This window comes from Phyllopteryx taeniolatus, chromosome 11 (genome assembly GCF_024500385.1).
Source record: "Phyllopteryx taeniolatus isolate TA_2022b chromosome 11, UOR_Ptae_1.2, whole genome shotgun sequence".
Lineage (NCBI taxonomy): Eukaryota > Metazoa > Chordata > Actinopteri > Syngnathiformes > Syngnathidae > Phyllopteryx > Phyllopteryx taeniolatus.
Window position 1 is genome coordinate 19,458,109 of NC_084512.1, and position 14,329 is coordinate 19,472,437.

The window sequence follows — 14,329 nt, forward strand, 5'->3', positions numbered from 1 at the left end:
GAGGTGAACGTCGTTCGAGCTTTGCTTGGGAATGAATGAGCAATTCAGGGAAGCTCCTTTTATGCCCAGTCATGGCACCCACCTGTTCCCAATTAGCCTGTTCACCTGTGGGATGTTCCAAACAGATGTTTGATGAGCATTCCTCAACTTTCTCAGTCTTTTCTGCCACTAGTCTCATCTTTTTTGGAACGTGTTGCAGCCGTAAAATTCTAAGTTAATGATTATTTGCTAAAAAACAATAAAGTTTATCAGTTTGACCATTAATATATTGTCTATGTAGTGTATTCAATTAAATATAGGTTGAACATGATTTGCAAATCATTGTATTCTGTTTTTATTTATGTTTAACACAACGTCCCAACTTCATTGGAATTGGGGTTGTCCATAAAATAAACATGAACTCTGTACAACAGTTGCACTGAAGATAAACTAAACAGTACTTAGTTTTCTATGTTGAACTGCTAACACATGCTTTATTTGTTTCTTCGTTTGTTTGTTTTACAGAACTGACTCAACTCTGCAGATGCAGCAGTACATTTCCAATAAAAAAGTGTGCCACCCTCAGGTCTTTGGCGCCCTCATGTGGACGCTTTTTGCAAACGCCATCCCCAAACTGCTGTCTATGAATAATCCTCAACATCAACGAGGCAAACTGTGTCATGTATTCTACAGCGAGTGGCTTCATGCAGCAGCCCCCATTCCCACTCCCACTCGGGGGTGGAGCTTCAACTTTGAGCCCACTTTCTTTTTTTTTTTTTTTTTTTTTGTGCGTGTGCCACAAACTTCATCCTGCAATGCTGAGTTTGTCAGTCAGGAGTGTGTACTGTACCGGGTAAAGGGGGCGGGTGGGGGGGGGTGAAGATGATGCTGAGCGTGTTGAAGTTTACGTGCGCCATCGTGACCAGGGCGCTCTTTCTCTTCGTGTCGCTGGCGGGCGTGTGGCGGGTGACATGGGTGAAGAGGGACAACATCTTCTGGCTCCTCACGCTGCTCTTCGTGCCGCTCCTGCTGGAGATGATCGTCACGCTGAAGAGGAGGAAGGGACAAGATTATAAATGGTAAAAAAAAAAACGATTTTTAGACACTTTTTAAACTCCCACTGTAGCTACTCTTACTTAGGCTGCTGCTGCTATTGTTCACAGGACAATAAAGGCAAGGGTGGTCCCCCTCGTGGAATTTGCCCCCCGCCCCCTCACCCCCCCCCCAAAAAAAGTACATTGTTGTTATTAATTGCATGGATGCTGATGTTGAGAAACAGGACATGATCCGGGAATTTGATTAAAAAATAAATCAAAAATCACGAGCTCAAAATTTGGCTCAACTGTAGCCAGTGGCGAGTCTAAGATCAGAGGTTTGAGGGTGCTGGTCTCCCAGCCACATTTCACAGTTTTATACATTTCAACGCAATTTCATTCCCACATTTATGAATGAGAAGTATAGCACTTTTTAGGAAAGTCTGTGACTAAACCATCAAATCTGGTAAAAGTTATTTAAATGTTGAGCCACAGCAAATGAGGAATGGATTGGATTTATAAAACAAATATATTGCAACCCTACTACTGTCTTGGGGAAGATAACACATTTTGCAGCTCTACATACACATTAAGAGTATGGATTTTTTTCCAGGAGTAAATCAGCCTCCTATAGTGAGTTCTAAAAATACAATACCATTTATGAGGCAAGGAAGTGCTGTTTTTTATTATTATTTGTTTTAATGTTGGCGGCACGGTGGGTGACTGGTTAGAGCGTCAGCCTCAGAGTTCTGAGGACCGGGGTTCAATCCCCGGCCCCGCCTGTGTGGAGTTTGCATGTTTTCCCCGTGCCAGCGTGGGATTTCTCCGGGTACTCCGGTTTCCTCCCACATCCCAAAAACATGCATGAATTGGAGACTCTAAATTGCCCGTAGGTGTGAATGTGAGTGTGAATGGTTGTTTGTTTGTGTGCCCTGCGATTGGCTGGCAACCAGTTCAGGGTGTACCCCGCCTCCTGCCCGATGACAGCTGGGATAGGCTCCAGCACGCCCGCGACCCTAGTGAGGAGAAGCGGCTCAGAAAATGGATGGATGGATGTTTTAATATTACATTTCAACCAAGTATTGTATGGTTATACACTTACCGAGCGTGTTTAAAAAGGAAATACAGAAAAAAAACAAGCTCTAAAATTTTAGGGGTGCTGAGATTAAATGTAGGGGTACTTGAGCACTCCCACAAAATGGGCTAGAAACACTTGTGTTGTAAACCATTAGATAACTGTAAATGTATATGATATTTTGCTAGGGTAGTACCAATCTGAGGGTCTGGGTTTGAATCTGTTTCTGTGTGAAAAAATATGGTGTGTCTCCCTCGTGTAGCTGACTGAGGTGGCCAAAATATTAAAAACAACAGAAGAAAGCTTTGAGAACCTTTTCCGGTAACCTTTCCTCTGAGCTATTCCAAGACAGGATGTACAAGCCTTGTCGAATCTACTTTATGGTACTCAGGAACACTGAAGTGGACCTTCAATTTGCTTTATCTGCATCTCATACTGTTAAATGTGAAGCGAAGAATTGCACTCTATGAATAAATCATGAGCGTATCACAAGTAGTAGGGCAATAGGAGATGATTGGACCTCTTAGAAGTAACTTTAAATGTAGTTCTACGCAATCTAATGGTTGCAAAATGTTTGCATGACATCATTCGTTCCCATTATGTGTTCTCATGGACTGTTTGCGTGTTGTTTTTTTAGGTTTTCCCCTCCAATCTTTCTCTTTCTCATCAGTATCATTCCCTCCATTTGGATTCTGGAGCTGCACTACCAGCAGGACAAAGCCAGCGACCCTCAGGTGGAAACTCCACATCACATTATTATGGGTACATTTTTGAGTACAGCATTATTTTTGGGGGGTTTGGGGAGGTTGCTGTCTTTTAGCATGCTAAGTTTAGCGTTGTGGTTTTCAAATTGCAACTGTTGACGTATTGATCTCATCTCATCACCTTGTTTGACGACAGCATTTAGGTTTTATCTTTTACTTATGGTACTTATTGTAATTTCTTCAATTCATTTTTTATTTTTTTGTCCTTTACCTCACCTGGTGTTGTTGAAACTGCAAAGAGTAGCAACTACATCCAAGTGTCAATTTCTATTAAATATACTGTACCTAATCACTTTGTGCCAGCACGGACTGGTTAGCACATCTGCCTCACAGTTCTGAGGACCGGGGTTCAAATCCCGGCCCCGCCTGTGTGGCGTTTGCATGTTCTCCCTGTGCCTGCGTGGGTTTTCTCCGGGCACTCCGGTTTCCTCCCACATCCCAAAAACATGCGTGGTAAGTTGACTGCGGACTCTAAATTGACCGTAGGTGTGAATGTGAGTGTGAATGGTTGTTTGTTTCTATGTGCCCTGCGATTGGCTGGCGACCGGTTCAGGGTGTACCCCGCCTCCCACCCGAAGATAGCTGGGATAGGCTCCAGCAGCCCGCGACCCTCGGGAGGATAAGCGGTAAAGATAATGGATGGATGGATGGATGGATAATCACTTTGTTTGACTACTGCTTTCATATGTTATACAATATCTATTTATTAATATTACATATTTTTACAGTCTTTTAGCTTGTGGACTTTTTGATCAAATTGCTTTGTTGGACTACTGCTTTTAAACGTTTCTATCCTGTATTTATCTACTTAATATTATGGCGTTATCATGTCTTACATTCAAGTCGTGTTTTTGAAAGTGCGAACATTTTATGAAACTCCGTCTAAATGTGACTGACTTAATGTTCTCTACCCCTTTGAGGGTCATACGGCGTCCACAAGAGCTCTCCATCTCACTATCTTCTGGGCCCAGTGGCCTTTGCGTCTGGCCAGCTCACACCGATACTCCTCAGGGCTTGTCATGTGGAATGTCTCCAGGCGTTTTTTGGCCTACCGGCTTTCCTCTTCCACTTCCAAGGCCTGTCTAGTGATGTTGTTTGAGTCCTTCTTAAGGGGGTGCCCTATCCAGTTCCTCTTTCTCCTTTTGATGGTGGTAGTGATGCTGTCCTGGTTTGTTTTGCTCCACAGCTCTTCATTTGTGGTTTTGACAGGCTACCACAGCTTGAGGATGTAGCACAGGCGTTTGTTGATAAACACCTGGATTTTGCTTTTGAGGCCCTCGGTAGTCTTTCACGTTTCAGAGCTATAGGGCTGTAAAACAAGTGCAATAGGGAACCAGATATCCCAAAGAAAGAGAAATGGAGGCAAGAATACAAAAAATAGTATGGTAGTGAAGAAGAAGATGATAAGGAACAGGAGGAGAAGTGTTGACAGCCTAGGATGTGAGGCAGTTGTAGCAGCTGGACGGAGGAACATGAAAGATATTTACAGAATCACAAGACAACTAGTGGGGAAAAAAACAGAACCATAAGCCGACAAGTGAGGAATAAACAGGGACAACTCCTCGGATAGGAAGGTTAACAACTGGACCGCCGGAGGGAACATGTCCAAGAGCTCCTAAATTGACCTCCCCCAGAAATAACAGAAGACATCAGCAGCGTACTATCAGAAAACTGAAGGTCAACAGTGGGAGGGTGTCTAAGGATGAACTAACCAGAGCCATCAAAAAGATGAAGGCCGAAAAAGCACCAGGAGTTGACAATATCCTCCTTATATTGTGAAAACTGATCCCAAAGCGACCACAGAGGTTCTATACCACCTTCTCAACACGATCTGAGATGCAGAGATAATCCCCAATAGAATGGAAAATGGGCTTAATTGTCACAATTGCGAAAAGAGGAAACCTCAGCACATGCAACACCTGGAGAGGCATAATGCTCCTGTCCATCTGGAGCAAGGTTCTACGGATTATCCTAGATGGAATACAAGCAGCCATTGACGATCTGTGGAGGAAAGAGCAAGCAGGTTTTAGGAAGGACAAGTCATGCACAGACCATATTGCGACATTGAGAATTATCATCGCACAGTTTGATGAGTGGCAAATAAATTGAGAAATTTATTAGACTTCGAAAAAGCCTTTGACAGCCTACAGTATAGATAAGGAAGTGCTTTGGAAACTCCACGGGCACTATTTGCTACCATCTAAGATCATCAACCAAATAAAAAACATGTATCAGGAATTCAACGGCCAGGTGATCTGCAAGGGCAAACTTCTAAATGTACATTTCTAAAAATATACACGTAATGAATGACTTTGAGTGCTGCTTTTAAGTGTTGTGTTTATTCTTCACATTGAAAGTCTGTTAACTTGCCTGTTGGATTTCAAACTGCAAACAGTTCATTGATGTAATCACACCAAAATGTTGAATTCCAAAAACATCTACTGTATCTTATCTATTTGTGTGAGTATGGCTTTGATGTATCTCTATCCTACATTTATCTTTGTACCTGCGATTGGCTGGCAACCAATCCAGGTACCCCTGCCCTGAGGGATGGATTAACGAATTACTATGATTAATAATTAGATCAGGTTCACGAGCCAAAATGGGTCGCGGGTACATTTTTGTTGAGTGGCCAAATGTCAGTAATAAAATGCTGGAATGTATTTTATTTGTCATTGCAGCACTCAATATCTTTGTTGTAATATATTAATATTCTTAAGATCTTTATCATTAGTTTATTCACGGTGTATGTCGATGTAAGGGCTATACGTGATTTATTCTTAACAGGTTTAGTCAATACCGAAAAAAACAGTCATCAGGATGGCTCATGGTCTCATGACTGACTGGTTGTCAGTTGGGAGTAGTGCAATGCTGTATTGCTCATTGATAAATGGGTCGCTAACTGTATTTGATGTCAAATGTCCTTTAATAACCGTGGGGTTTACTTTGTTGCAGTGCAACAAGCTTGACTCGTGGGAGAACGTGAAGCGAGTGATCACCCTGAACGAGACCACAGGGACAAACCTCACATACCAGAACTACCTGGAGGTAAAGCTGACTTCACATTAGCGTATTATTAGCATGCGGTATTGGTGTGCGATGATGAGTGACATATTCAAGATTATTTTCTGCTTTTATTGGAAAACCACTCAGTGGTGTCAGTATTCAGAGCGGTGACAGTAGCCGAAAATAAAGCTGATTTCACAAGAAACCCTTGAGCAAGCGATTGATGTCGTCAGTCTGTCTGGTCTTCAAAAAAAATTTAAAATAAAAAAGGCTGACTACAGGCTGCACATGTGATTTACGTTATGAGTTGACTCAGTCCGTAGATTGAGTCTCAGAATAGACAATCCGATAAATTTGTGTTACATTTCAGTGAAACGTAAGAATTTGAGATTTTGGGTGACAATCGATACTCCCATTAAAAGCTTTATACAGTACAGTGGATCCCCGCAATTCGCGGGGATAACGACTGGGCCCGACCTCGAATAGCGAAACTCTATGGATAACTGCATTGGATTGATTGAATTGAATCTGATTTTGGTGCTCGTCTCAACTAAATGCTTAATCTGTGAGGAACAATCATAACTCTGACTGACTCGTTGCATCAGTCAACACATCCATAGACTGTGGATTTCAATTTGCCCTGGGTTCACACTGTCAGAAATAGGGATACAATAAGAGTTCAATTACACTGGGGAACAATTTGGAAAAAAAATTCTGTTGAGTTCGATTTTAAAAACTAAAATTGGCATGCTGATTCCAAAATTGCAGTTTTTTTCTAGCACATGAAGTTTTTTTCGCCACAGCTTACCCTCCAGATAAGCAAAATTCCACAGATTAGCCGGAGTAAGACTTGCCAGCCTATTACGATTGGACTCATCTACGGCTACGTGGCAACTTGTTTGTGCAGTCACAACTGAGACAGTGCGGTGAGAGCTGTGAGCAGCTCCCAATAGGTCAGTACTATCAATATATGCAAACAGAAAGCTCCCATTGTAGGAAATAAGAGGATTTGTGCCATATCCTTTGTAAAACGTAATAGTGTTAAATAAACATTGCAGTCATACCTGTTTCTTTCATATTTCATTGTATGGCAATATTTGAAAAGTTTTACGAAACAAGTACATATCTGTTAAGTACAGTATTGTTCACATTTTTTAAGAAAACGGGGCTCTATAGTTAAAAAACTTGACATGATGGAGAAAAACTGAGATCAGTTTTGGATTCCGCACCCAAAAATTAGTTAAAAACAGCTGTCAGACCTAACTCAACAAAAATTGTGTTCCCCATTATCAGACTCCAAGGTAACTGTACTTTTTCGTATGATAAAAAGATATGCGTATGTTTACAAGCTGTAAAAGTCGAGTTTCAAAGAATTCAAGGCTTTTTAAACATAAAATCAGAATAATGGACTTATTGAGAGTGCAAAAGCTGCCGCCTTTTGGTCCCGAAGCCAAGTCCTTAGAGCCAAGACCTTCTCATCTGAGCTACTGCCACCCCCAATATTGTGTCACACCAACACAATCAGTCAACAACACACTGACGCATCAGCAGTGCTGAGTCCAGAGAAAGAAAAAAAAAAAAAAACTCTAAATCTAGTCCTAATTACGCCAAGACTGACTTGACATGAAATCTTGGAGCATTTAGGTTTTAGAATCTCAGACAAATTGGGTTCGCAGTTTGGGGAGAATAAACACGCAAGGAACATTGCACAAAGATGTGAGTGTTGACGTAATGCATGCAGCACCAGACGTCTCAAAGTCTCAGGCAGAACTGACCGTTGGAGGGGGTGAGACAAAGAGCCTTCTCAGGAATACTGGCCTGAATCCGTTGGGAAAAGTCAGGAAAAGTTGAATGGTGCAATTAAGGCACTCGTGGACATTAATGCAGCTATACTCCAATATCATAAAACAGACCGTGCTGTTAAACACAAAGATGTCGAATCAAAACAAGATTTTTGTTGTAACTGAATATAGCCAAATCACCAAGAGAGAATGCACATACAAATCCAACGGATTGGATTTGTATAAGAAGACTAGAAGTGGTCATCTAACTGATCTTTGGGGAACTCTGCAAAGAAAACAAACAATTAAGAAAACTAGTTTCCTCTTTTATTACCACAGATAATAAAATAGATAAAACAGCAATGGAACATTTTAAAAGTATAGATTTAAAGCAATTGTGAGATTGCCACTACACCCATTTATCACTTGAGTCACGGATACACCTCTTAAGCTTTGTTCCCCAAAACGAAAACATGCTTTGTCCCTTTTCCATTTCAGGGTGGGGGTAGGCTTCAATAACACCCAGCACAGTCTTGTAACAGTGCATGAACCGAGTTAGCTGCATGCTACAACAGTGCAAGCCAAGTGTAAACGCATCCAGATGTCCATTTACATAGAAACAACTTTTCTGATCAATCCTGGGTTTTACAGAACATCAACCAGGCGTTGTGCTCCAACGAGTGGATCCTCGCTCTTCATCAGATCCTGCTCATCCTCCTCATTGTGGGAAAATGGCTCCTGCCCCTGGGGGGCGGCGTCACCAGAGACGAGCTCTCTCAGCTGCTTCTGATCTTTGTCGGCACGGCGGCGGACATCCTTGAATTCACGAGTGAGACGCTGTCAGATGTCAAGTGGGTGTCTCATCACATTTCCTTGACGGGCCTATGCTGAGCTCTGGTGTTCTACGCCTTTATCAATATAGGAACAATTGTAAAGAACTACCAGTACAAACTTAAGTATGCCAAAAGATCAATTTTTAGCTGTGTATTGTCCTTTCCAGAGAGAACAGTCCTCAGTTGGTCTATATCATCTTAGCTGTATGGACATGGAGCATGTTGCAGTTCCCTCTACATTTGGCTGGTGAGTAAAAGAGTAAATAATAACCACTATAAATAATAATAATGCAGACAATTATACAGCTTTCACAATGAACTGGTGCCAGTGCTGGTTGAGCACCAGTGATCGTGCCAGTCCTCAGTTGGAGTCAACTTGCACACCTCCAAAGAGCAGTTTGGTTTCACACTGGCAGAGAACCAAACCAGAGCTAAATCATGAGGTCACCAATATAACACACATACGTCACCATATGCGCTTCTGTTTACAAAGTGGCGTGCAACTAGAGTTTGTTGGCTTCTTGCAAACTGGCAGTTGAATGTTTACTCAAAGGACCTGTGGTCACCACCCCCACTGGCAATGACATAATAGCGACCTTCTCTTTGGAGCAGGAAAAAGTTGTGAACAAGTGCTGAATTTGTCTCCAGGTCAAACCAGCAATGGCACCAGGTCAATGTGATCACTGTGAAAGGGCTTATTACTGAGTGGTTTTACATATAGTAGCATAGCAACTCAATATTTGTACATGGGTTACATGGGTAATTGGTTCTTTCGAGACAGGCCTTTATTTGGATTTTGAGAACACGGTGACCCCTGTTTGAGGTTGTCTATCGTCGCTGTCCAATGGAAACAGTCAAGATTAGCCACCCCATTTAAATCAATCAGACTTGGTTAAATGAAAATACACCTTTATTGTCAATCATCTGCACATTGCTTTCATAATCCAAGGTTGCCAACACTTGGTTCACTAAAATAAAGTGACGTTGACAGACTTTCCTTTTCAGCGGGTTGTCGCTTGTCTCCAATATAAAGATGTTTGACGAAGTATGGTCTATGGGGAATACATTTTGAATTGTTGTTCATAATGCAGAACCACCATAGTGGTACTGTGACTGTGACTTTGTGCATATGTAAAAGTGTATGAGCATATTTGGCCTGTTTTGGAGGCGAACTCAGAATTTGATTTGAATAAACGGTATAAAGATTCTGGTCCTATAAAACTCAACCATAGCACACACCGTTAAGAATTTAAATTATTCTCTCAAAGATAAAGTTTAAAAGAAGATAAACTAACTAACCTGGAACGGTAAAGTTAAACATCCTTATGATGATCCCAATAGAGAGGATCTTTTTAATAATGTACAAGTCAGCTTTGCCCCTAATATTTATAATCATGATGCTTTTAGAGCACTTACATGAAACATTCAATAGTGCTTGACTGTGGTTCTCACTGTGTTGTGTTTATCTTGTATCCTTTTTGTCAGGGTGTGGCTTTGCGCGGCATGTTTGTACAGCTTGTAAACACGGACTATGTTGTTATACAGTATACTATATGTGCAAAGTGTTCATAAACATGCTTCAGTGATTCATCCTTGGATGCACGGCGAATAATACCATTTTAGTTTGTTGCCTTGTTTAGTTTATTCAAACAGCCTACTTGTGCCAGCTAGCCTTCATTTGGCATATTAGAAAACATGCTAAGTGATTTTGGCTACAAACAGTCATCGAGCAGCCAGCAGAAAATCTACAGTATACTACACATGTGTGCACTTTCTTGTGAACAACTTGTGGATAGCTAAGCAAATCTAATATAATTATTTGAACATGATAAGTGGTACACGAGCTAACACCTATTAAAAGGCACTTATTTCAACTGGAAAACAAAAACGAGAGAAATGTGGATTTACACTATATGATTCAAGTGACACAATTGGTATAAGCGTCATGGCAGTGTAAGTAGAAAAAAAACAACTCATGGACTTGAATATCTTCTGATCAGAATCTGGCTTCTTCCAACTTTGGATAAAAGTGTGATACTTATCGGATATCTACCAAAGTAAGAGCATCGTAAACGCACGTATCGGATATACTGTGTCAGTGTAAGCTTATTACCGAAAGACACCAGTTGGTGAGGTATACACATCCACGTCTTTCCAAACAATGCAAATAAACGGAATAAACCACTGAAAAATATTTGATAGAGGTATTCCATCAGAATTGGGCACTTTAAAGTGCAGTGTAAATCCAGCCTTAGATTTTGTTCACAAGACCGGTCTTTGTGTATTTTTCCATAGACAAAACATCCCTGATGGACTGAGTCATAATCTTCATTGACTTTATTTGTGCAGTGATGCCTTGACATACGAGTGAGCCGATTTATGGGTTTTTCGAGATAAGAGCCGTGGTTTGGACTATTTTTGGTATTTCAAATGAGTTTGATGTACTGCCAAAAGGACATAGCTTGCCATGACCATCGCTAGCCAGACGCTCAGCTGCACTGTATTTGTTTAAGGAGTAAACTATAGTGGCTAAAGTGTGAGGCAGCTACACTTGTCGGTTACCTAATATTTTCCATGTGGGAACTTGGTATGCCTCTGAACTCTACCCCAAAAATCAATTAAGATGAATTGTAATTTTTTAGTAGCTGTCCATTTAAAACACTTTTCCTGCTTTTTTCCAACAGTAGTGAACTCCAAGTCGGACCCTGTTGACGACCAGGATGCACAGGAGGTTTCCCTCTTGACCAAACACAGCACGGACATTTGGGGTATCGTGGAGGCTTTGTTTATCCAGGACGGGCCCTTCCTGATGGTGCGGCTCACTGTCATGACCTACTTCGACGTCTTCCACCAGATGCTGGTCTTCTTTGCCATTAAGAACTTCCTGGTAGTCATTTTGAACGTGTACAGGTTGGCCGTCATATGCCAGGACTTCAGACCTTCCCGGAGTGGCAGTGGTCTGGGCAGCGGCATCCCATAATTAAAAAAGGGAACCCTGAGTCATTCTGTATTGCTTGGACGATAATACTCTTGTGTTGTCTTCGTGTGTCCTGCAAAGTCAGTTCATTTGGAAAAGTACTATTTTCAATCTTGTTCTTACACTTGATACCACATTTACTGTCCATGCTTGATGCTGCTAACCTCACTTTACAGTTGATCAATGCTTATAGTAAAGGAGTGAGTGGACTGGAGTAACCGCAGTGGTGTTAAAGCTGAAGATACCAGCAGATAAACAGGAAAAGAGGAAGCGGTACAGGAACAAAGAGGGGTCTGGAAATTTCTGGTTCCTTTTGAAAGTGTGTTAGCACAAAAACAAAACAAAAAACAAATAAAAATAGTCCTCAATCTTGGATAAGATAAGACTTTCCATCCCGATTCTTGCAGTCTGAGCATTAAGGTCAGAAGACATGGGAAAACTCCTTGTCTGTTAAGTGCTGACGGAATCCAGAGATTGAAGGGAGCGTTTGAACTCAACCAGGAAGATGAAACAGAACGTACCCAACTGTAAACACTGGGTAATTATTTGATTTAATGCTGACTCAGACTGCTCATTCTTTTTTTTTTTTTTTTTTTTTTTTTTTTTTACAGATAATAACAATTTTAAAGCATTGGTGTCATTTTTAAACATGCTATAAAAAGCCAAATAAGACCAAAAAAAGCCCCTGACAGTGTCCCATTGGGAATAATGTACTGTAAACTGCATTTCTTGAGGGGCAAAATAGGTATCTCCACAAGAGCTTTATTCGGTTCGTGTTATTGCTTAAAAACACAGGGTTTAATTGTTGTTTTTTTATGTTACTTTGAATAAGCCTCAAAAATGAATCTGTCCCATTGTCCTGATTTGTGTATGACTTTTTACTTTAAAAAAAAAAAATAGTATTACACAAGCAATGATTCCACAGTAACGGTTATAATGATTAGCTATGTCCTTACAGCATGACATGTAGTTTATTTGGATCAACAGTTTTATTAATGTTAATGTCCTGGTATTTATAACTTGTTTCATACAAAATAGGACCTCGCATTTTAGTAATTTTCTCCAGTACAGCCACATGTCGCCTCAAAGTGGGCAGTAATTGCAGTAACACATACTGATGATGTAATCTGTTCAAAATTATTTGGCTAGTGAATCACTGACAGTTTTAAGTAAAAATGTGGTAAATGAATTCGTTTGTTAGCAATTAATACTTCATACATACTACACAGGACACCATATGTCACCAAAATAGCTTCACATTTATGTAACTTAATGCTGTTAGCAAAAACGTTGATACATACTGTGAAGTTGACAGGCTAATGCTATTGGCGAACATAACAGGTGACAAGTCTTGTTTGACGTAGTTATCGCAGTGCATTCTGGGATGTGTAGTATCTACGGTGCGTGCCTCTCTATGACAACAAGTTTGAACAGGTGAAGAGATTCCCTTTGACTCGCTACCAGGCTAAGCTTTCAGAAAACAGAGATTTACCTCTTGCCAAAGGAAAGGAACAATTAAACAAACAATTAAACATGTGAACGCGTGTTTAAACACATTTTACTCCTGTGTGTCTCTTAAACTTAATTCAAACTAGTGACGAGGAACCAATGAGGAGTTTCAAAGGGGCTTGGGACAGGTACGTCGCCACGATGTCGCAGCTATCGCGGTGCGTTCTGGGAGTTGTAGTACCCGGTCCCGCGGCATCATGCTACAGTGAATGTTCCCGGCCAAATATAATTACGTTGTGCTACCTATTATTCTTCATTTTGAAAAAATAATTTCAAAAAATCCATTATAATTATCAATATTACGGTTTATATTGCGTTAATGCACTGTACTGTCTTTGTAGTGTACTGCTTCTTTTTAGATGTAATTGCAAGTTCACCCTGATGGGGGCGTTAGCAAGTTTTACCTTCTGCTGGACTTTTGGCAGGCATTTGCGATCAGAGTTGTCCAATGTCTGCTTTACGAGAATTAAATCATCTTTAATTCGAAAAACGATGGGTCAGCAACTTTGTAGCTGTATTATAATGAGCTATTGTTTCAATTGATTAAACAAAATAAGACAATTTATCATCTGGCTTGGACATTATTAGTTTTCACTAGTATTAAAATGAGAATTAATTTAAATGTGAATTGTTCTCCAATATGAAATGATCGTATTGGATCTATTTATTTACTTAGTGATGGAATGATTTAAAAAAAATAGTAAAATAAAATTCATATTTTAGCTCGCTAATCTTGAGTGCAAGTTTTGTAATCGACGAAAGTTCAATAAGTCATTTTAAATGTATTTTAAAATAATTAGTGCCATTTTAATTGTTATATTCCTATTTATTTCCAGGTGCATCTCAGTAAGTTAGACTATATCGTAGAAAAGTTCATTTTCTCCAATAGTTCAAGTTAAAGTGTGAAATTCATACATGATACATAATACTTTTCAGAAGGCCAACCTAATTCCTGTATTAAAAATCATTGAAATTGTTTCTAATGCAATATAATTTCTTTATGGTGAATTTGGGGTTTTCCTTGCTATAAACTATAATCATCAAAATTATATACATTTAAAAGTCAAGAAATAGTTGTTAATTTATATAATCGATGAGATTTTGAATCAAACTACTTAAATTACGTTATCCATGATTATAATTCAGTGATTCTCAAATTGTAGTGGTATGCAGGCTTCCTCTAGTAGTACCCGAAAGAATCACTGATGAAAGGTTCAAACTGTGCAAAATATGGTGATTTAAACTTTGTTTTAATCCTCTACAAGACATTTGTTGCATACAATTTATTTGTATCCATCTTTTAAGTACAATACAATGCCATCTAATCTTTTAGAACGGATTGTTTTCCAACATTTATTCAGGTACAAATCT

At 40.0% G+C, this 14,329-nt stretch overlaps 1 protein-coding gene across 1 annotated transcript; it reads left to right on the forward strand.

The window, feature by feature from the left end:
* Window positions 1-833: 833 nt before the first annotated feature.
* Window positions 834-12,308, forward strand: LOC133485465 (transmembrane protein 26-like). The gene is made up of 6 exons (XM_061789170.1): window positions 834-1,058; window positions 2,726-2,822; window positions 5,808-5,900; window positions 8,291-8,490; window positions 8,640-8,719; window positions 11,157-12,308. Exons 1-6 carry the CDS (start codon window positions 862-864, stop codon window positions 11,450-11,452), a joined length of 963 nt encoding a protein of 320 aa, XP_061645154.1. The 5' UTR covers window positions 834-861; the 3' UTR covers window positions 11,453-12,308.
* Window positions 12,309-14,329: the final 2,021 nt, after the last annotated feature.

What these genes read in the sequence shown, in the direction of transcription:
- LOC133485465 (XM_061789170.1), top strand. Translation starts at nt 862, where the DNA reads ATGATGCTGAGCGTGTTGAAGTTTACGTGCGCCATCGTGACCAGGGCG. An exon ending in GAGACGCTGTCAGATGTCAA is followed by an intron (nt 8,491 to 8,639) that starts GTGGGTGTCTCA and finishes TGTCCTTTCCAG; the next exon opens with AGAGAACAGTCCTCAGTTGG. An exon ending in GTTCCCTCTACATTTGGCTG is followed by an intron (nt 8,720 to 11,156) that starts GTGAGTAAAAGA and finishes TTTTTCCAACAG; the next exon opens with TAGTGAACTCCAAGTCGGAC.